The 22,959-nt window shown below is 32.7% G+C and overlaps 2 protein-coding genes across 2 annotated transcripts in view; one reads left to right on the top strand and one right to left on the bottom strand.

Moving 5' to 3' along the window:
- The window catches only part of LOC150096240 (uncharacterized), a 72,038-nt gene extending 71,359 nt beyond the window's left edge, over positions 1 to 679 (top strand). Inside the window, exon 5 of the mRNA XM_090409468.1 lies at positions 427 to 679. The gene's annotated coding sequence lies outside the window, so the exon portion shown is untranslated. The remainder of the gene's footprint in view (positions 1 to 426) is intronic.
- The window catches only part of LOC150096239 (midasin), a 1,081,806-nt gene that overhangs the window by 643,710 nt on the left and 415,137 nt on the right, over positions 1 to 22,959 (bottom strand). Inside the window, exon 41 of the mRNA XM_090409469.1 lies at positions 12,622 to 12,750. Within this exon, the coding sequence (XP_090265595.1) occupies positions 12,622 to 12,750 (129 nt within the window). The remainder of the gene's footprint in view (positions 1 to 12,621; positions 12,751 to 22,959) is intronic.

Genomic DNA, 22,959 nt, shown 5'->3' with positions numbered 1-22,959 from the left:
CTAAGAGTATTTCAACATAGAATGAAAGCTAGGCATGTGATATCAATCTCTTACACTGTATCCCTGTTCACACTGCTCAGATAAATGAAGGTTAAACGAGACGCAATGCTCAAGAAGTTTCAAATAAGTCTCAAAACAGTTTCATTTTGTTCTGAAAAATAAAGGCATAAATTTTGTTTTCTGCACAAATGACACAAAAGTGTTGTTAGTCATTACTGTTCCTAAGAGAAAACATATATGCACAAATGAACTATATATGGCATACAACTAGATTCAATAATATTTAAAAGTGCTTTAATTTTAAATGATGACATAAAGGCATCAACATTTCATGCACCATCCTGTATAAAGGTAGAATTTTAATACTAAGCTTGAATAATATATCTCTGCTTCTGAAAAACTATATTAATCTATCTTTATTTTTAGGTATTGAAGAATGACAAGTATACAACCCATCTCAAGATAATAAGCACCACATCCTGTCCATCAATCCCCAAATTTAATGTCTACAAAGGCTGCTGGCCAGTCGATGTCTTTAAATTTATGGAATTTTGCGCTCTTTTTCAACTTTCTAAGTCTGCTATTGGACTGTTTGTTATCATGCATCATTGTGATGCTCTATATGCTCATCTTTCACTTGTTAAAGAACCATTTACATTAAATAGACCACACTAAGTAACATACTCTTTGGGTAAATATGTATGATAAAGTAAGTGTTTTAAGCACATGCCAAATAAAGAACCATGCCATAACAAAATTAAAAACAACCTCACAGCATAACAGTAGCATAACACCCATATAATCAAAACTTCACAGAAGGTATATAAAAATTTCCAAACAATTTCCATTCATTTTGTATGAATAAAATTATGAAAAGTATGTTTTGTACTTATACATTTGTATGTATAATATCATTATACATTTTTGATAAAATCTATACTATAAGTACCAAAATGAAAGGTAAGTAATGACCATAATCTAGACAATGAGAAAGACCCATTTACAAAAATTGTAATAATCTTAAAAAAGAAGAAAAAAAGACATAAAATAATGCAGTTTAATCTCTCTCTCGCTTTTTATCATAGTGCTTCATCAGCCACAAAAAAACACAATTAGATTAAATAATGTAATGAAGGTCAAGCAATATTATTTAGATCAAAATTTAATAAAAAGGACCTTGTAATATTAATCACCATAAGCATTCTATAGTCAAACTCACATTCTGCTTCATGCTCTCAAAAGTATTAAAGGATACATTTTGATAATTTTCAATCAATGAAATATCACCTAAATTAAAAATAAGGATATCAAGCACAAGTATTTGGCAATATGAAGAAAATAATTCACAATCTCATATTTTTAAAATATAAATATGTGAGATTGTGAATTAAAACCATTCACAAAGCATAAATATGTAACAGATGATGTTTAAATAAGTACTAGGATACCCAATGTTTTAGAACCATTTCTTCTTTCTTTATGGTAATCCTATAACACATAACATACTGATTGATATATATATATATATGTGTGTGTGTGTGTGTATATATGTCTATCATCATCATATGCTGTCTATACTGTTACAGACAAACAGATACACCTCTACATCTAGATACTGTAAACGACATGAAAACAGACTTCAAAAGAGGTGTTATCATATGATCACATATTGGTAATCTATCTACTGTGATAATGGTAAAAGACAATATTATCAATTGATACATATTAACACCCAGGATACTTACACTAAGGGATGAAAGAGTAATCAGAAGAATTATACAGAAATCTTCAGTCTAATGTGGAAATCATCAAAAGAAATTCAAAAATTTTTTGCCTTCAGTTGTAGAATGATATTATGCAAAGAGCTGATCTCATTTCTATGGAAGGAGAGCTGCATATAACAAACATCAACTGAGGCAATTAATAGTGCAGAATATGCTGGTGCAAGAGACATCATGATTAATCCATAGAACTGGAGGTCTGTGATATGAAGTGATAAATCACACTAAATTCTATTCTGACTGGGTGGCAAATGTGCAGAGGAATGCATTATGCCTGAGGACATCATCATCTGAATTGTGAAATTTGGCGGTGGAGGTATGATGATCAGAAGCTTAATCTCCTAATATGGACTTGAACTTTTGATTGTAGGGCTGAATGATGAATGCTAATGGCATGGAATATTTATGGATAATGCAATGCTTCTTATAGTGTGTTAGTTGCAGAGCAGACCTTGTCTCTTTTAACCATACAATACATGTCGGAATGGGGGTACTATTGTGATGGAATCAGGAAAATTATTTAGAAAAAATTGCCTGCACTGCACAGAGTACTGATCTCAATACAATAAAACAACTTTGGAAATACACTTCAATAAGGGATGATGGACAGAGATTTGGCCAACAACTGTATATGGACTAGAGGTTATGTTGCAGGATGAATAATCCAAAATACCTGATTCATATTATTACAAACCAGTGGAGAGTAGGATGAAAAGTGAGATCAGGGACAAAGACTAGCTCACACTAGTGTGTGTGTGCGCGCACATGCGTGCAGTTTTCTCTAAAATGCAATGCCTTTAACTATTACTTCCATATCACCTATATTATACCACTATCAGTGTCATATACACTAACACTTTCATTCATACTGGCATACACTTTGTCACTTGCACATCATCAGATCATGTTCCTCTAAGTACAGGAAAACCTTGCTTAACGCAAATTCGATATGCATGATAATCAGTTACTGTGACTGAGTGAAATGATACTATTTCTCTGCTTTAAGCAAGTGATTAATCAGTTAACGCAATTTTTTCTTACATTATGCAAATTTTACGTTAAGCCAAATTTTTTGTCACCAATCTGCAGCGAGTGGTGGCCTTTCACCACTCGCTGGCAGTTGACTCAAAGCTCAAAACTAACAAGTGTCAGTTGAGCTTTGAGTCAACTGCCAACTGACACTTGGCAGTTGACTCAAAGCTATTATTGCAAGCACATGTGCAAACTCTGTTCTCTTTCTCAATCACTTTTCCTTCATTTTGCTTTAATTTAGGTACCTAAAAGGCTTTATTCCATTCAACCCCTGATATGGAAAAGATAAAGATTGATAAAGACAGTAGCAGTAATAAAAAGAGAAGAAAATTAATTACGTTAGAGGAAAAGCTGGAAGTCATTAAGAGACATGAAGGTGGTGCTAGTAATACAATGATTGTGTGAGACCTGGGATACAGCGAGTCTACAGTTCAGACTATTTAAAATAAGAGCAAAGAGAATGCACTGAAAGAGACCAAATTTCAAGAGGTATGTGAAAGCTTTACTGCAAGTTTAGGATGGTTTGACCATTTTAAAAATTGAGCTGGACTGCATAATGTAAGATAACTGGAGAATCTGCTAGTGCTGATAAAGATTCTGTGGCTAAGTTTCTTGAAGAATTGCAAAGGATAATTCATTAGAGTGATTATCACGATCATCAAATATTCAATGTCGAAGAAATTGGTCTCTTTTGGAAGCATATGCCAACAAAAACTTTCCTAGCTAAAACTGAAGCATCTCAACCAAGATACAAAGTATCTAAAGATTGTCTTAAGCTTTTATTAGGAGGGAATGCAGAAGGCGACTTTAAACTCAAGCCTATGTTAGTTTATCATGTGCAAAATCCAAATCTAATATTATTGAAGAAATCAGCATAATTGGAAAAGAACTTGGATTTAATGAACTGGATAACGAAGATGTGAGAAATAGCCTTTGAAGTCCGCCAAAATCTTGATAAAGTGATCGCCAGCTATCGCAAATTGCATGACAAGGTGAAAAAGCCAAGCACTATTCAATCATCTTTACTTTATTTTTTTGTAAAAAAGTAGCTCAATCAAATGTCAAGACATTAAATAAAAATTTAAGCAACTGAGTTTTCTTAACTTTGATGATTTTATCCTCTAATATAGTTTATAATTTTTTTTTCTTTTTCAAATTTATGCTAACTGATGGATGAATTATAATTAGTCTGATTGTTTATTGTATTTGCTTAATGTGATTTTTCTTAGTGCATGACTGATGGATTAATTAATCACCTTAAGCGAGGTTTCCTGATATATTTCTGATAGGCTTATGAACCGTTATCTCCTTTTCCAATACAAACTACTAACATATGTGAATGAATAAGGAGAGAGTGGTTCATGAAGACAGTTCTTGTATGTACATACATACAAGAACTGTCTCGATTGTTATACCACACACCATTTTAACAATACAGATATAATTAGCCATAAGAATAAACATTCAGCCATTGCTCATCTCTAATTAAAAACACTCAAATTCAATTCAATTAAACACACTAGCTAAGTATATGGATAAATATTAATAAAAATAACATCTCCTTAGCAACAAGTCATATCATAATTAGTAGCAAAGAGACAAAAAATTATGCCTTTTTTGTAGTCCAGGTAGTACTGGTCTAAATAGACCAGTAGTCTAAGGTCATGACAGACTTCTAAAAACCACCCTAACATTAATTACCGATGTCCCAAAGATTAGGCAAACTGTAATTTAAAGATCCTAGTTCAGAGAGGTTGTTAATAGTTCTCACAGCACTCAGAGAGGGTGCCATTCCTCTACTTTAGGCTCTAGACTCCAAGTTGAAGCATTTATACTTCATATATGTTTCTACATGCATATGCGCATGCTATATTCCTACAATGTACATCTGCAGATGTCTCATTAAAAATTATAATAAATAAATAAATCCTAATCAGTACAAAGAGTCAGTACATTGGATGACCTAATAAGCTTCCTTGAAAGATGTTCTAGATCATTTAACGCATGCAAGCAGTACCTCCATAAGATGTGAGTAAAAAGGACCCTGCCCTGGGCCCCATGCTTTAGAGCAGCCCTGCATATCACAAACAAAAAAATAAATTTATTCAATAAGGGATAAAAAAAAAAAATATTCAAAATTGAATCACGTAAAATGATTGTTAAGAAAGTCATACACAATTAGGTGAATATCAACCTATCTAGCAATACAAGAATGAAAACTGGACTGTTTGAATGCACCTAGTTCTGCCTCTAATTCTATACATTTACTTGGGCTGTAAGGGTTATGTAGCTGATATGGCATTAACATGGTTGATAAAGAAAAAGATGTATAACCCAGAATTTTGGCCAGAAATCCAGAAGCATTCTTTCTGCTATGTATGGCACATAGTTTGAATATGTTAGCAGAAGACATAGCCTCAATGTACCATAAGCAATGACATTCTTTGGAACAATTCAAAGATTATATATAAAATATTTTCTGGATCTGTCCAAAGATGGAACACCTTAATTATTAACATGTTATAAATGTTATAACAGAAGATTCTCAGTAAAGAGAAAATCAAATTAATTTTGAATTTTCATTATTCACAGTTATTTGCTATAAACTGTTGCTTCCTATTAATGTTAGCAAAAGCTTACAAAATTCAAACAGAAAGTTTAACAATTTCAGTTTTAAAAGCATTAAAAATTTTTTAGAAACGATGTTTTTTTTCTACATTGGAAGAAACTGTATTTGAAATATACAACAAAAGAGACATTCCAATAAAATGTGGAAATTAGAACAGGGAATAATGACAAAATAGTAACAAAATGACATTTACATAAGGAAAAAATTATTTATTACTTGCAGAATCTTCAGATAAATTTCTTAGCTATTGTCAATGCATACAGATGAAACGAGATAAGCAAAATTAGAACAATAAAAGTTTGTCTAGTTCTAATTTAATCTCTTTTCATTTGCTTTGTTTCAATGAACTAAATATGGAGATGTAAGCAGATGACATAATGATAAAAACAGAATGAACACTTACATAAGGAAAAAATTATTTATTACTTTCAAAATTTTTGGCTTGGTTTCCTAGCCAATGTCACTGCATGCAGATGAAGAGATTCAAAATACAAAAGTAGATAAATTCTCATATAGATTTGCATGTCACCATCAAATTTCTGATACTTTATTTACTCGAATATAACTTGCCCTCGCATATAACTCCTCTGCTTTACAAAAAAAAAAAAAAAAAAAGAAATTAAAAAGTTTCACATATACCTTGCACACGAAAAAAAAAAGCTTAAACATGTTCACATCAGAGTAATAGCAACTAGCTCGAGAGAGAGATCCATGAAAGCAAACAACAGATAGAGAGCATAAACTAAAAGCAATGAAGAATCACAAATAAATATAGTAGATTCTTATTATACCCTATACCAAAACACACATGGATCACAGGAATAGTGAGATCCATGGTATACTGAAGTGTTTGCTATAGTGAATTTTTTTAGCATAGTGGTGTACCTACTTACCTACGGAGCTCTGGTCAGGACTTTCTTGTAATTTGTTATAACAGTGTTTGCTATAATTGTTTGGTGAAAAGAACTGACTGCACATGAGGAGCACATTAAACAACACTTAAACATGGATAAATATAAATGATTAAATATAAGTATATAGAGTGATACTGCCAATGATGTCAAATTATCTCTGATAGTTATCTTCACTATTATTAAAGGAACAGAAGTTTCCACATTGAGAGTTAAAAATATTTGTTAATATTGTGTATTAAAGACCAAAATATCCTGATATGGTGTGCTGATAACCAGTGCATTTTCATCTCTTCTTCCTGAATAATGATAATGCTTACTAATCTACCTGAATTTCTATCTTTATAACACAAAGAGTGATTAATAAATCATACGGTAGGGATGCACTGAATATTCAATTACAATTTATATTATGGAGGCTTAAAATTCTAAAAACGAGTTCAGTTATGGCCATGAATAATTTTTAAAAAATTTTATGATTTATGTAAAGATTCAAAATTTGCAAAATGTAAAATATGCAAATAGTAAATATCTTGGAGTGGTACAGGAAAAAATACAAGTATAACTTCTATGATCAATCACATTTAATACTGCATAGTGACGAATCTGCAAAACAAAATACTAAAACTGAAATATCAAGGCAGAATACAAAAACATGCAAGCAGTCAGAATTGAAAGTAAATCCACTGAAATGTTGTTTGATATTATACAAAAATCTAAAAAATGGGATACAGATGACAAATGTGTGAGATATTTGCATTATTCTTAGCTGAAATGATTGCATGGGATAATGTGCTGTACTAAATTGATCAAAATGAAGGATTTACTAGGTAAGTAAACTTGCTACACAGTACAATATGCTTGGAAAAAAATATTTTACAGAAAAAATAAGTCCAGAAATTATGCCTCAATTAGTTGCAACTATGAAAAACAAGACTGCAGATGCTAAATATATTTCCCTTACATCAGATACATGAACCTACTAGAATACAAACAAAAGTTTCATTAGCTTCACAGACTTCATAAAAACTTTCAATATAATCATATAGTTGTGAACTGTCAACATTTTCCTGGAAGTCATACAAGATGATTGAAGAAAAGTTTTCTGCCGTGAAATGTGGAATATATACACATTTCACGGATTCACATAATAGTTTGAGACGATGGCGGCAATAATATTAACAATTCATCTGCTGTATGTTCGAAATTAAGAGAGATTCAAAAAAATTAAATGTCAGCCATATAAAATTAGTTTAAGATATACCTATCAGGTGGAACTCATTTTGATATTTTAACAAACTACTGTTAAATATAACTGATGACCAATTAGTATGGCGGCAAGAATGGAAAATGTTTTTATATGCTACAATGAATACAAGAACAGAAAAGAGCTTTAAATATTTACACAATCACAAACAATTTAAATACGTTAAGCTCAAATCAGTAGTCTTTAACTGCTAAATTTATTGGAGCCTTTAGAGACAATTACAAAAACCATGAGTTCAAATTTTGCTTTAATTTTGGAAGTACCTTCAACTATTTGATTCTAAAAAATTAATTAATCTAAAGATAAAAATAACACTTTCTTCAGAGCAGGAATGATGACAAAATTTCTTTTTGAAGAAAACAGCAGAAGGTTTGATACTTTATTCAAAAATAAATTATTATATTATTTCAAACAATATTAGATCCAAGATTTAAGCTAGCATTCTTCAAGTCAGACAAAACTGATTATGTTAAAAGCATTTTAATTAATGAGAAATTTGAATTTGATTTGGAAGTATCAAGTGATAAAGTCAATAACATTCTTTTATGAAAAAAGACGAAGTTGCTGGAAAATCATATTAAGAAAATAGGAGTAAATCATAGCAATGTTTTGATATCACTTCTTCTCCAGCTGTATCACCATGAGGTTGAAAGCAGAAAAACAATAATCATGATATTTTAACAAACTACTGTTAAAAAGAACTGATGACCAATTAGTATGGTGGCAAGAATGGAAATGTCATCTATTTTGAGTGAAATAGTAAGAAATTTCTTTCAGCACCTGCACAGTGAAATTTTTTTTTTCAGAAGCTGTAAATATTTCTGAAGAAACTAAAAGTAGGCTGAAAAACTGCTTTTATTACATCATAGTTTACCATGACTTCAGTTTGATTATTAAGTCCTGAATTATTCTCTATATTTAAACATTTTAAATCAAAGTTCCATTAATATTTTTATTTTCTTACTTAAGGAAATAACAGCAATATTTTTCTAATTTTTGTGCTATATTCTTTTTTTTTTTTTAATAAATGTTCCTTGTAAAATTAAACGACTGCGTGTAAAATTTAAGGAATGCAAAATCTGATTTTTGCATGTTCATGTGGTTATGTTGTTACGTAATGTACTATCACAAATATTTTAATCTTTCTTCAATCTTTTATATAATCAATTTTTAACATGTTCATGCTAGGCATCATACAAACTGCATTGTTCGGTATTTGTCCACTGGCAGGACATGACAAATCATCTTGCACTTTCATTTTGCGGTTTTTCTAGTGCACAGGGTATCATTATGTGGGCTTTCTAGCAAAACCAAAGTTATGTTAGAAACAAAGACCCCCCCCCCCCAGTTATATAAGTCACTAACTGATAAATTCTATAACTGTTGTACCATGTGTAGTCTCTAGAGCAGGGTTTCTGGACTATTTGCAAAAATAAATAAAAAATTACAAAAAATATATAAGCTTGATAAAAAAAAAATAATAAAATAAAATCCTTTGGCAGCGATGTTCTATAGGTTTACTAATAACCTTTCATGAGTGGAAGCCAGATAAAAAAGTAAATAAAAATAGATTTGTAAGTTGAATAAATATCCAATAATTTACAATTCTGGTCTTATTAGTTGCAGAATAATTTATTATGTGAGAGTTTATGATTAAAAAAAAATTTTTTTTTGCATGTGTGTGTGTGTGGGGTGGGGGTTGGCAGTGTGGTTTGCGAAAAAATAATTAATAAATAATGTAGTTTTGTGTGTGTATATACTAGTGTCCAAAACCTAAGGATGAACACTATTTCTGAAGATTCCAACTGCACATTCAGATAAATACAAATTGCCTTGTGGCAATTTGTATAACTCATGATTTTGAGTAGAAAACAGATACACATTCAAATTTTCGAATTGCATGGTAGCACTTGTCAGTATAAAAGGCAAAACACTGCACTAAGTGAACTGTGTTTGAAGGAAGCTCTTTTTGCAAAGGAATAAAGTTGCAAACTTGGATGTCTTGTAATGGCTCAAAGACATCATCTAGATGATTTCACACAGGGAAGAATTATTGGAAAGTTTAAAAAAGGCTGCAGAATTATTGTTGTACACTACGGCTTGGAAGTCGGCTCCATTCTAGCACAGGTATGCAGATATCTCGACAAACTGTGGCAAGATGTCTGCAACAAGTAGACCTATACCCCAGAAGACCAGTAGTCTGGGACCCTTTATCCACAGCTCATTGTAGAGCACGTTTTTCATGGTGTTGTATCCACAAAAACTGGACAAGACACCAATGAGGTGAGGTACTCTTTACAAATGAGAGTCATTTTAGTCTTTCCTCTGATTCTTGATGACACTTGATCTGGTGTGAAAGTGGTACTGCTTACTATTGTGAGAATGTTTTCTTGAAAGGGATAAATACAGTGGTGTTGGGAGGCATTATGCTTAATGGATGCACCAAGCTGCAAATGCTGGAAAAAAGAGACTATGACTGGTGAATGATATTACAATGAAGTTCTTCAATGTCATGTTTAACTGTTTCATGGTGCTATAGGTGAAGAATTCATTTTTATGGATGACAGTGCTATACCACATTGTACACAAGCTACATAGATACTTCTGGAGACTGAGAATATTAATATATATTGAGAGAGTGGCTAGCATGCTCCCCAGATCTCAACCCCATAGAACACATTTGGGACACAATAGGAAAATGCATTGATACTTGAAAATTCCTCTCCAGAAAACAAACAAGACCTTAACCAGGCTCTGAAGGAGGAGTGGGACAGTTTGCCTCAAGAACTCCTGAATCACTTGATGGTATGCATGGTACAACATTGTGAGAACTGCATCGCAGTTTTCAGGGGTGACATATTTCATACTGAAATGTCTCTCCACATAGTTTTCTCTAAGCATTGTACAATAATTCCTTCACTACATCTATAGGAAATTAGTAACTTTTGCCAAAAATATATTGCAATTTACTTTGTATGAAATTTATAACATATTTTTTGTGTAATATAATTTATTAGTATGCTTTGGCTGAATTTTAAGCCAAATATTTGGTATTTGGCCAAATCCCTAATATACAGTTAACTCTCACTATAGCACAATTCATTAGGGACACAGAAATAGTTTGTTATAGTTGACAGATTACTATAACACTGAGTTTTAAGAGGCTTTGGTTGGAACTTTTCAGTAGTTTCTTGTAGTGACTGAGTTTGTTAATGAGTGTTATGTGAGCATCAAATGCTGTTTAATTCTATGTATAAGTCCAAAAGACAGAATAATAAATATGAAATTCAAAAAAATTATGCTTTGAACTACTACTGAAATAGATTATATTTTTTCAGCAGTTTAGAAATATATCAAGCTGAACATAAAAAATAAATAAATAAAAAGCAGTATTCATTGAATATTGTGAAGACTCTTGCATGACTGAGATTTTCTCAAATATTACTATAATATCTCATGTGTAAACTGCAGAAACTTCTGTCATGTTTCAGCAGATCTCATGCATCATGTGTCCATTCTAGCAATTAAATGTGCTTGATATTGCAAAACATGCAAACTGGCTCAAAAACACACTAGTTTACTACCAACATTCAGTCTGTGGAAAATGATAAAACTCAATATTTTCAGTGGATTGCAATGAATTAAAGTTTTTAATGAATAATAAGAGAAACAGTTAGTTAGGAGAGTTGTTGATTTTTATGAATTAATGCTTTTAATGGATGATAAGAGAATCGGTTGGATAGTTAGGAAATTTATTTATGTTATCTAACAGAAGATTTAAGTTTATAATTTACAATTTAGTTCAGCAAATGCATTAAAAGAAATATGAGTCAGTTGCACTTGGCTGAATCATTCTCAATCAGTGCATAAATTTGTAAAAATAAATCGAATAGCAATTGTACAGCCAAAATTTTTTGGCTGTATTATCCAGAGAATTTCATTTCGTTCTTTATATTATGATTTGGTTGTTTTAGATATTTTTAGTATTTTAACAAGATCATGTACACTGCATAATGTTTGTATACTGAAAGCATTTATGCATCTAACAGGAGAATTTATATATTTTTTATTTTTTTTAGTGATTTATAAATTTTGGTTGGTTGTCTCAATTCAAAATGATGTAGCTTAAAGGAAATAGACTGAATTGTTTCATATATGATGAAGAAAAAAACATATGAAAAATTTCATTATGTTATCTATTCCAAGTTTCTCTGAACATGCGGCCATAGTTTATTGCACATATGCTTCTCTATCAAAAAGATTAAAAGTTCTATATTAACAACTTGGCAAACATGTATTCTAAGTTACATAACCTCTGTTTGCTTTTAACTTTTTTTAAGCTGAAAGTCTCTCCCTACCGCAAATCATAATGTGCAAATCAAGATTTATTGTTAGTTTTGTTTGTGATAATGTTTAAAGTAATTAGAAATAAACCAAATAACCAAACTAGAAATATGCAAACTAAGATTTGAATTTAATTTTAATATTAATCAAATTAAAACAAAAATGCTTCATTTGGATATAAATTTATAAGGGAATAAAAAAAAAAAAATCCAAAAGGGTCTTTTTATCTGAAAAATAATTTTTTGAAGAAATCAAAGCAAATATTGCCATATCAATCCAACACTAAATTAATTTATTTTTATTTGACTCCACACATAAAGGTTTCAAACCTATAGTAACATTAGCACTGAGGATGGCAAAAGATTTTTTTTTCTCTAATTCTTTATATTTTTTATTACATATTTTTTTATATTATCCATAATATTTTTTTCCTCTTTGCATAATCCAAAAACTATGCTCTAGAGATCAAACAGGAAACTTTTTAAAGCAACTTCAAAGTGGAGTGGTGGTTTCTCAAAATGGAATATTAAGCCAAATAACCAAACTAGAAATATGCAAACCAAGATTTGAATTTTGAATAGGAATTTATATTTATTTAATATAATATTATATAAAAATTTATATAAAATTAATATTTAAAATAAATCTAAATCTTACTTGTTCAAATCCTCCTAAAAGTTCAGTAGTATCCATTTCACAATTGACTGTGAGTACATCAAGAGGATGACCAGTTATAGCAGCCAAAAAGTGAATTAGTGAAGTTTTTCCTACACCTGATGACCCTACCTATAAAGAAAGTACAAGTTTTCTTACTCTTCATATTAGCACTGAGGATGGCAAAAGTTTTTTTTTTTTTTTTAATTCTTATATTTTTTAATACATAATTTTTTTTATATTACCCAGAATATTTTTTCCCCTTTGCATAATTAAAAAACTGTGCTCTAGAGATCAAGCATGAAACTTTAGTCATTTTATTTATTTTAATGGAAATTCCGTCAAAGAAAAAAATATTTTAACATATACCAAATATCTTTTGTACCATGACATGTTTTTTTTAAAGTGATGGAGGAAAAAAAACTTAAAAAATATGGCACAGTGATCAAAAAAGAAGTTGACTTCAAAATATATCATATATTTCTGTCTTCTAGGGCAGCGCTTCCCAAACTGTGGGCCGCGTCCCCTTGGGGGCCGTAGGTTTTGTTAAGGGGGGCCGTGAAATAATGAAAACAAATTTAAAATGTTTTAAGACAAAGTAGATTTTTTTTTACTTTAAAAGAAGCGTATTTAACTTTTATTATTTATTATTTTGTCATTTTTTATATTTTAATGGAAAAATTCACACATTGGTGTTGGTTCACAAACTTTGCTTCCTGCGTATTTCGGCGCTTAATGAATATTAGTAAATATTGCTTATTCATATGTTTCATTTCAAAGCAGTGGTTAATTGTATTTACTTCGAATGCTCTCCAGGGAAGCTCCAAATCTTCCTGTCCCTTTCATCATGCGTTTGTAATCAGGGACTGTTGATATCGACTTTATATAAATATCAAAACTCATTTTATATTATCACTGTCATCCGAGCTAGTTTTCTGTTACCAATAAAAGTTTCGCATATACTTCACACATGAAAAAAAGCTTAAACAAGTTCATGTGGGGAGATAGTAACTCGCTTGCAGTGGTAAACAACAGTCCTCCCTAACAGCCACTATACTGCAGAGGCAATAAAAACAAGTACTTTTATTATGCCAGTGAATAAGGCATGAGGAGTCTGTGTAATATATTTCTCAACAAATAGTGCAATTAGAGACAACTGGGATAAAAACACACTAATTAATGAATCACATGTCCCCTCATACAGAAACTATGCTGTATAGCCTGCAACAAAACCATATGTTGCATGGGCAAACACAGTATCCAACTAAAACCTATTGTTATTAATTAGATATGTGTGAGTTCGATTTCCCAAGGCAGCAATAAAATTCAACCGAATGTGTTAAAATTCGTAAAAGTGTTAAAACTAAGCAATACATATATATAATGAATGTTATGGCAGTTTCACATATGGAATTCAGTTGAAGAGAGTTAACATTTCAACTCAATTGTCAGCTATGGTTTTATCTTTCGGTTGCGCAATCTTTTGTTAATACCGCACCAATCATATGCACGTATTAATAACCTGCCTTTGCTGTCTGTTTCGCATTAGGCTTAATTACCTTAAAAGGAGAAAAGTCACAAAAGAGAAAAATGTTCCTGGGCCGGGGATTCCCTTATTCAAGTAATATTCACTAATTTCATGTTATCAGTCTATGGTGTGCCAGTATCGGTAAGCGGTGATATTATTTAATCTATTTTACATTAAAAAATTTAACCCCGAGATGGATAAGTGGATGATAAAAAATAAAAAAAAAAATTCCCGTGAACAATCAGAAACAGACTCAAAAGGACAGTATTTCATATTTTACCAGAACAGCCCGCGTCTTCAGAACCAAACGGTAAGAGGCAAAAAATGTAATATATGCATTTGATTTTTGCAATATCCGCTGTGTATGTTTTGTATCGACTATAAATACAATAGATATTATAATAATATATCTCTCTATTACAAATTTTTTTCGAGGGGGGGGGGCGTGAAATATTTTAATTTTTGCAAAGGGGGCCCTGACATCTAGAAGTTTGAGAAGCACTGTTCTAGGGCATGATTGTGATCGCAAGCATCATCGAAGGGATCAACCATAATTTAGAATATTTAATATTCACAAAACCAAAGAATAACATGTTTCTTATGAAACCTGATTATTGTTTATGAGAGGGTAGTTAAATCTTATCTGCACTGTTTGCTGTGTCACAATGGATTTGTTCTTCTAGCCAGTTTGCCTATTTGGTGGGATGAAAAACATTGATTTACAAGAGAAAAAATTCTCCCACTTCCGTATGAGACAAGATAACTCACCTTCAGTTGAAAAGTCCTAATAATGATTTCTGCCCATCCTAGAAGGGATATGAACTGAGGTCTTTCCAACCAATGGGCATCATCAATATCAACTGAGCTCACGGAGACTTCATAATAATAATTAGCAAATGAAATATATTTTATAAAAATTCTACATAATTTTTTTTCTTGTAAATATTACAAGGATAGTGAATTTATAAATTTATTGTCCTTGTAATATTTAAATTAATTTTAATTGCACTGGAATCATTAACTCCAAAATGCATCTTTCAATATAATGATAAGTAGTTTCAGATTGTTTACACTATTATATACTAAAAAGTATAACGGCTCTGTAAGGTAGTCACTAGATCACACATTGAACTGAATGTGATAGTAACAAATCAGAAGACTTCTGAACTAGCTAGTGAATAATGCTGCAAAAATGCCTGGAGGACGTTTGATTATGGCAGTATGCAGGGTGAAGAGTTGAGACTATTTATATATGGGATACTAGGTTCTCTCTGTATGGCAATAATGATTTCAAGTTTTTTGCCTCCCGCATGTGCCTACTCTTTATATCTTATGCCACATAAAAACAACAATCAAATACAGTTTTTTTTTTTTTTTTTAAATCCATGCAGAGTCATTCAATGTTACAAGAACTTCAACAATTTTTTGTACTCTTATCTCCTATTATGTATCAGTGAACAGGGGATAACTTCTAAACTAACTGCTACCAAAGGATGGTTCTTATTTCGTGCAAGAAAGATCCCACTGCATTTGTCCTTACTTTTGATAATACCCAGATCTTTAGGTTCATCTTTAAGTGATGTCATGATAGTGTAAACAATCTGAAATTACTTATCATTATATTTAAAGATGCATTTTGGAGTTAATGATTCCAGTGCACTGAAAGTTAATTTAAATATTACAAAGACAATAAATTTATAAATTCACTATCCTTGTAATATTTACAAGAAAAAAAATTATTTAGAATTTTGATAAAGCATATTTCATTTGCTAATTATTAGTAGCAAATGGAATTCTGATTATGTTCCCATTCTCTCCATCTATCCATTCTGATCCCTTTATGAAGCATCGAAGCCTGGCTCTTTTTTGAATAACTGACAGCTTTTGTTTACTAGTTCCTGACAGATTTCAACTGCATAACACTGTTACTCGACCCACTGCTTCTAATGATTTAAACAGTGTAGCGTATTTATAACACAGAGAACTATCCATCCAATGCGGCAAAATAAAATATCCATGTTTGATCAGTATTGCAGGTGTCATCAGCACTAAATTTTTGAATCAAGAGTACACAATTTTTCTAACACTCCAGGTGATAGAGGTTATTAGCTGGCCCAAATAAAGCATATTCTTGTTGCATTCTCAATTTATTTTCGTTTTTATGGACATATCCAAATAAAACGGTTGCCCCCAATTAATCAGAATCTACTATGTGTATGTACACACACACACACACCCATGTGTTGATTTTTTTTTAATGGTAAGGGTGCAGACTACGGGGAATGGCCTTCAATAAATGGCTGTGAATGTAAACGTATATAGTTTTAACAAAGAATTAGATAAATGTTACAGGTGAATGATAAGTTAAATAATAATAATCAACTAAAGCAGCACTTCCCAAACTGTGGGCCGCGGCCCCCTTGGGGACCGTAGGTTTTGTTGAGGGGGGGCCGTGAAATAATGAAAACAAATTTTAAATGTTTTAAGACTAAGTAGATTTTTTTATTTTAAAAGAAACGTATTTAACTTTTATTATTTATTATTTGTTATTTTTTATATTTTAATGGAAAAATTCACACATTGGTTTTGGTTCACAAACTTTGCTTCCTGCGTATTTCGGCGCTTAATGAATATTAGTAAATATTGCTTATTCATATGTTTCATTTCAAAGCAGTGGTTAATTGTATTTGCTTCGAATGCTCTCCAGGGAAGCTCCAAATCTTTCTGTCCCTTTCATCACGCGTTCGTAATCAGGGACTGTTGATATTGATTTTATATACATATCAAAACTCGTTTTATATTATCACTGTCATCCGAGCTAGTTTTCTGTTAACAATAAAAGTTTCGCATATACTTCACACATGAAAAAAAAGCTTAAACAAGTTCATGTGGGGAGATAGTAACTCGCCCTCCCTAATAGCCACTATACTGCAGAGGCAATAAAAACAATTACTTTTATTATGCCAGTGAATAAGGCATGAGGAGTCTGTGTAATATATTTCTCAACAAATAGTGCAATTAGAGACAACTGGGATAAAAACACACTAATTAATGAATCACATGCCCCCTCATACAGAAACTATGCTGTATAGACTGAAACAAAACCATATGTTGCATGGGCAAACACAGTATCTAACTAAAAACTATTGTTATTAATTAGATGTGTGTGAGAGTTAGATTTCCCAAGGCAGCAATAAAATTAAACCGAACGTGTTAAAATTCGTAAAAGTGTTAAAACTAAGTAATATATATATAATGAATGTTATGGCAGTTTCACATATGGAATTCAGTTGAAGAGAGTTAGCATTTCAACTCAACTGTCAGCTATGCTTTTATCTTTCGGTTGCGCGATCTTTTGTTAATACTGCACCAATCATATTGCACATTTTAATAACCTGCCTTTGCTGTCTGTTTCGCGTTAGGCTTAATTGCCGTAAAGGGAGAAAAGTCACAAAAGAGAAAAATGTTCCTGGTCCGGGGATTCCCTTATTCAAGTAATATTCACTAATTTCATGTTATCAGTCTGTGGTGTGCCAGTATCGGTAAGTGGTGATATTATTTGATCTATTCTACATTAAAAAAATTTAACCCTGAGATGGATAAGTACAATCAGAAGAAGCAGAAACAGACTCAAAAAAAAGGACAGTATTTCATATTTTACCAGAACAGCCCACATTGTCTTCAGAACCAAACGGTAAGAGGCAAAAAATGTAATATATGCATTTGATTTTTGTAATATTTGTTGTGTATGTTTTGTATTGAATATAAATAAAATAAATATTATAATAATATATCTCTCTATTATGATTTTTTTTGAGGGGGGCCATGAAATATTTTAATTTTTGCAAAGGGGGCCCTGACATCCAGAAGTTTTGGGGGAAGCACTGAACTAAAGGATAGATGATGGGTAGATAGTTACAGATTAATATAGTGTTAATAATATTGGTAAGTACTGTATTTGCTGGCATATAAGATGCACTTTTTTTCTTTGAAAACAGGTCTGAAAAACAGGGTGCGTCCTATATGCCGATACTCATTATAATAAGTTTAGTTTAATCCTTTATCCAAGTGTGAGCAAACAAAGTTTGCGCCTGAAAGTATCTTCAGGACTGGGGTAAGGTAGTGCAACACCAGGCAACTGGTTGCAAAGGTGGAGAAAGCTCTCATTACTCCTATCTCAGTATTTCCCATAATGCAAAGCACATCTCCTTGAGGATATGTGTAATGCTATGCATTAAGGCAAGGGTCACTACCCGTACCAGTTTCGACCTTTATTGAGGTCCCGTCAGTGGGAGCCAGGCCCTTTGCAACGAGTTGCCTGGTGTTGCACTACCTTACCCCAGTCCTGAAGATACTTTCAGGTGCAAACTTTGTTTGCTCACACTTGGATAAAGGATTAAACTAAACTTATTATAGTCTAACCAAGTGAAAAATAAACTCTCAAAATGCCGATACTCAGTTTTTTATTACTTTCATTTCTGGACATTTTCTCTATTCCGAGTCATGCAATTTCTTTCTTGTTTTCTTGTGGTGTGTGAGAGCATTCCAGTTATGTAGAGTTCAGTGGATCAAAAGGCTGGATGGATGGAGGAGGAATGACATTATGGATAGATAAAATTTGGTCTAGGGGCTCTGGCAGACTCTTGAAGAAGCCTGCCCTGCTAGTATAAGATCAGTTTCATTCTCACAGAACAGAAGATGTTAAAAATAAACTCAAGAAATTGAAAACTCAGTTAGCTGTAATTCCAGGAGGTCTAACTAGTCAGCTTCAATCTTTAGATGTCTGTATTAATAAACCATTTAAGGGATTTGTGAAGGAGAAGTGAACAGCTGGATGCAGTCTTCAGATATTGAGGTTAAGCCACCAGGAACAAGGAAGAGGCCTAGCATTTTGCAAGTTTGTGAGTGGGCCAAAGCTTCATGGGATGTTGTGAAAACTGAGACAGTGATTAAATCGTTTAAGAAGTGTGGCATTAGTAATGGTACAGAGGACAATTTGTTGCATGAGGATTCAGATTCTGATTTAGAAGAGGTTTCAAGTGTCTCTTCATTTAGCTCTGGAGATGAATTTTTGGGTTTTGACGAAGAAGATTAAAAGGTGGATACTCTTTCCTAGTTAGATTAGGTATTTGTTGAAAGTAGACCTGCTTATTACTTTATATTTGAAATAATGTAAAAAATGAATGTTGGAAGTATCTGAAAAAAACAAATGCTTCCGATAGTCATGCATATATATATATAGCTTTTAATGTAAATAAACCAAAAGTGTAATCAGAGAGTCACTCAGTCTATCAATTCCATTTTGGTTTGTTTTGGAAGAGGGAATCTGTCTTAAATAATAGATATTGTGATATTTTAATATTTGTTTTTTTTAATGTCATATTTGTAATCAACGAAAATTAAAAGTTACTCTGATTAGAAATAATGTTCAAGTTATTAAAACGATACCTGTTTTTAATGAATTAATAATTTAAATATTATACTTACAAAGAATTATTTCTTGTTTTCAATGCTATTTTACTCAACAATTAACAAAGTTTGAAAATTAGCAAACTAAGCTTGCTGGCTTAGTTGGAAGCAGGTTTGGATCCACAACATGCATAGATGTTTTGTGATTGTCTTGAGGCTAGAAATTATTATCATTATTATTATTTGTCACCTCCAGGGAGTTCAAATACTCATCGAGGGGGGCATCCACTCTACAATTCTGCTTCCACCACTCACAATCCACCAACTGACCGCAACTACACCAATGCCATCTACCGCTAACCACCACTACTAGTATTTCCACAGACAATCACAAACATCCATGCCCGCTGTAGGATTCGAACCTGCAGCCTCTTGATTGGAGAGCGGACACAATAACCACTCGACCAGCCAGGCTGGCGAAATGAATTTGATCACCCATTGTGAGACAATTGTCCCACTTACTGATGGTCTAAAGTGGTTTGAAATGTTTGGTCTCTAGAGAGGGGGTTTGTGGACTAGGTAATAAATAATTAAAATAATAAAAATATTAAAAAAAATATGTATTAACCAATAACTGGTGCTGATGTACTATACTAACAGTTTATAACCTTTTGAGGATGGGAGACATTCAAAAAAATAATAATTTTATATTAGTCTAGTTGCATATAATGGACAGCTGACTTCACATTGCATTGGCTTGTATATCCATAATGCCAAGTACACATCTTTTTTATTTAATAATTTTTTTTTCTTCTTTGGAACATGTAATAGAAGTTTAGGAGAAATACATCTGAATAAAGAACTAGCATAACATTAAAAGAAATAAAGCACAAAGTGCAAGATCAAAAGGCTGCAAAAACTGCAAGAGATCAGTCAAATTGATAACAAAACAAGCAAGAGGCCCAAAGCAAAAAGAAAACTAAGAATAAAACAGAAAGAGTGTAAGCAAGTAATTTTTTATGGCAATTCTACAAAAATTAATAATATTAGTAATGATGTTAGAATGCATAAAGTGAATTGACTGTTTGGGTGGAACCAATGACCTGAGAGGATAGAAGTATTGTATGAGGGAGGATGAGAAAGAGTTATGAATTATTGAAAGAAGTGAAAAAGAGCGAGAAGGTGAAATTTGTGAGTCTGTCTGTTGCCACGCTATGATAGAGGAAAACTGAGGAGGACAATGATAGCTAATGAATCAATACCTAGGTTGTGCAGAAGGAATGATGTAGAGTTTGTGGACCTATGGTCTGAGTTTGATGGAAGTAAAGATTTGTACAATGCTGATGGACTGCACTTAAATGAATTTGGAGTTGGGTATCTAGAGAGAGCGTTGTTCACTGAGTGTGTGGAAAACTATAGAAATTAGGATGGATGCAGATGACTGTGTGTGTGTGTGAAGGCACCCGTGAAGCAAATGAGTGTGTGAATGAACAAAAACTGTGGAATCTAGTCTATTATGTCATGATATCGAATGGGATAGTCAATTCAAGATGTAAAGGTGGTTGGAAGCCTAAGGGGATGCTACAGTTTCTGCATATTAATGCTAGAATACGAGGGAGGAGTTTTTGTTGCAAATTCACAAAAACTTATAGGTATATGTGAGACTTGGCTAACAGCAGATAATGTAGTTACAGTCCGCACGGCTAGCCTAGTGGTTACGTGCTTTGTAACCATATGCCTGTGGAAGGAGTATCCTAGGTTCGATTCCCATCGATGACGTGAGGAGCTTAAGGATCTTCCTCAGCCATAGCCAAGTTAGCAAGTCTTGGGCATGGACAGCAGAGTTTTTTCCACCAGTTTATCTGGGGATTTTCATCCCGCAAGCAGGCAAACTGGCCCAGTGAACACACACGGATCTACAGTCATAAATACTCCCATGAGGGGGCTCAACTTGCCCCAGTAGGAATGGGGGAGAAATAGGGAGGAAACTCCATGCGAATAAATAAATAAATATGGTTACAGGGATAGAATGTGACGGATTTAGTATTTCCAGAGAGGACAGGGTACACAGGACAGGAAGTGAGGTAATGCTGATGATTGCAAATGAATTGCAGCCAACAAGGATAAGAATCATTTGGCAGGCAGCAGTTCTTCTGAGTCATTATGGTGTGAGACTGAAATAATAGGATAAAACATAAAGTCAGTTGTTGCTATAGGCCACGAGGTGCCAGGGAAGATGTGGAAAACATCTATCAGCAGATTAGTACAATGAGTGCAAGTTAAGTAATTCTTATGGGGAACAACATCAGTGACATAGATAGGAAGGAGGAAAGATCACATGACAGGAAAAAGTTGGAGTTTATTCATTTACTAAGAGATAATTATTTGAAACAGAATGTGATGGAGGGGACTTGGGGTATGAGAGTGTTGGACCTTGTTACAGGGTCCTGTCCATAACAAAGGTGGCTACACTGCTTCCAAATGGGGAAAGTGATCATGTGGTCTTGACTTGGGAGGTAGCAAAATATGTAGAAATCCCAAAAAGCTTTTTCACTATGTGGTAAGTGGGGAAAAGAAGAATGACTACGAAAGGATAACTTTAATGAGTGCAAATAGTAGAGAGATAACAGAGGTAGACGAAATTGTTGAGCTACTGAGTGACCATTTGCAAAGGTATATCATCCAAGTGCAGATATTGTTATGGAAGAGATGACAGGGACTGATGTGAGAATAAAGATCAATGAATTGGAGGTACTTAGGATATTGTGCAATTTAAATGCAAAATGCAGTTGTGAGATTGGATGGGATATTAGCTCGCATTTCAAAAGAATGTGCAGGGGAACTGGTGATGCATTTGACTAAGCTGTTTAATTTAAGTCTCAGCTCTGGCAAAGTCCCAAGAGAGTGGAAGGAGAACAAAATAATTTCATTGCATAAAAGGACGATCTAAGTCTGCCATAGCAAATTATAGACCAATCAGTATCTCAGGAATGGTGATAAAAGTACTCAAAAAGATAAATCAGGAATGATTGGATAAGAATATGATACTCTATCATCATCAGCAGCATGGATTTGTGAAGGGATGGTCATGCCTTAGTAGTCTAAGTTTTTATAATAGAGTAAAAACTGAGTGTTGGATAAAGGAAATGACTACATGATGATACTGCTGGATTAACAAAATTCTCTACAAGATCTCAATAAGAAACAAAGACAAACCAGACTACAATAAAACTATAACGATTCCTTACATTAAAGTGACACCAGATAAAATAAACAGAATACTACAAAAATACAACCTCAAAGCCACCTTTAAACCTCCTGCAAAATTAAAAAGCTTACTCAACTCATCCAACGACCCACTCTCTCCACTGGCCCACCCTGGAGTATACCGTATTTATTGCACC

Source organism: Typopeltis vanoorti, chromosome 19, assembly GCF_054136105.1.
Source record: "Typopeltis vanoorti isolate ZY-2024b chromosome 19, IOZ_Tvanoo_1.0, whole genome shotgun sequence".
Lineage (NCBI taxonomy): Eukaryota > Metazoa > Arthropoda > Arachnida > Uropygi > Thelyphonidae > Typopeltis > Typopeltis vanoorti.
This window is presented reverse-complemented; position numbering and strand designations above follow the sequence as displayed.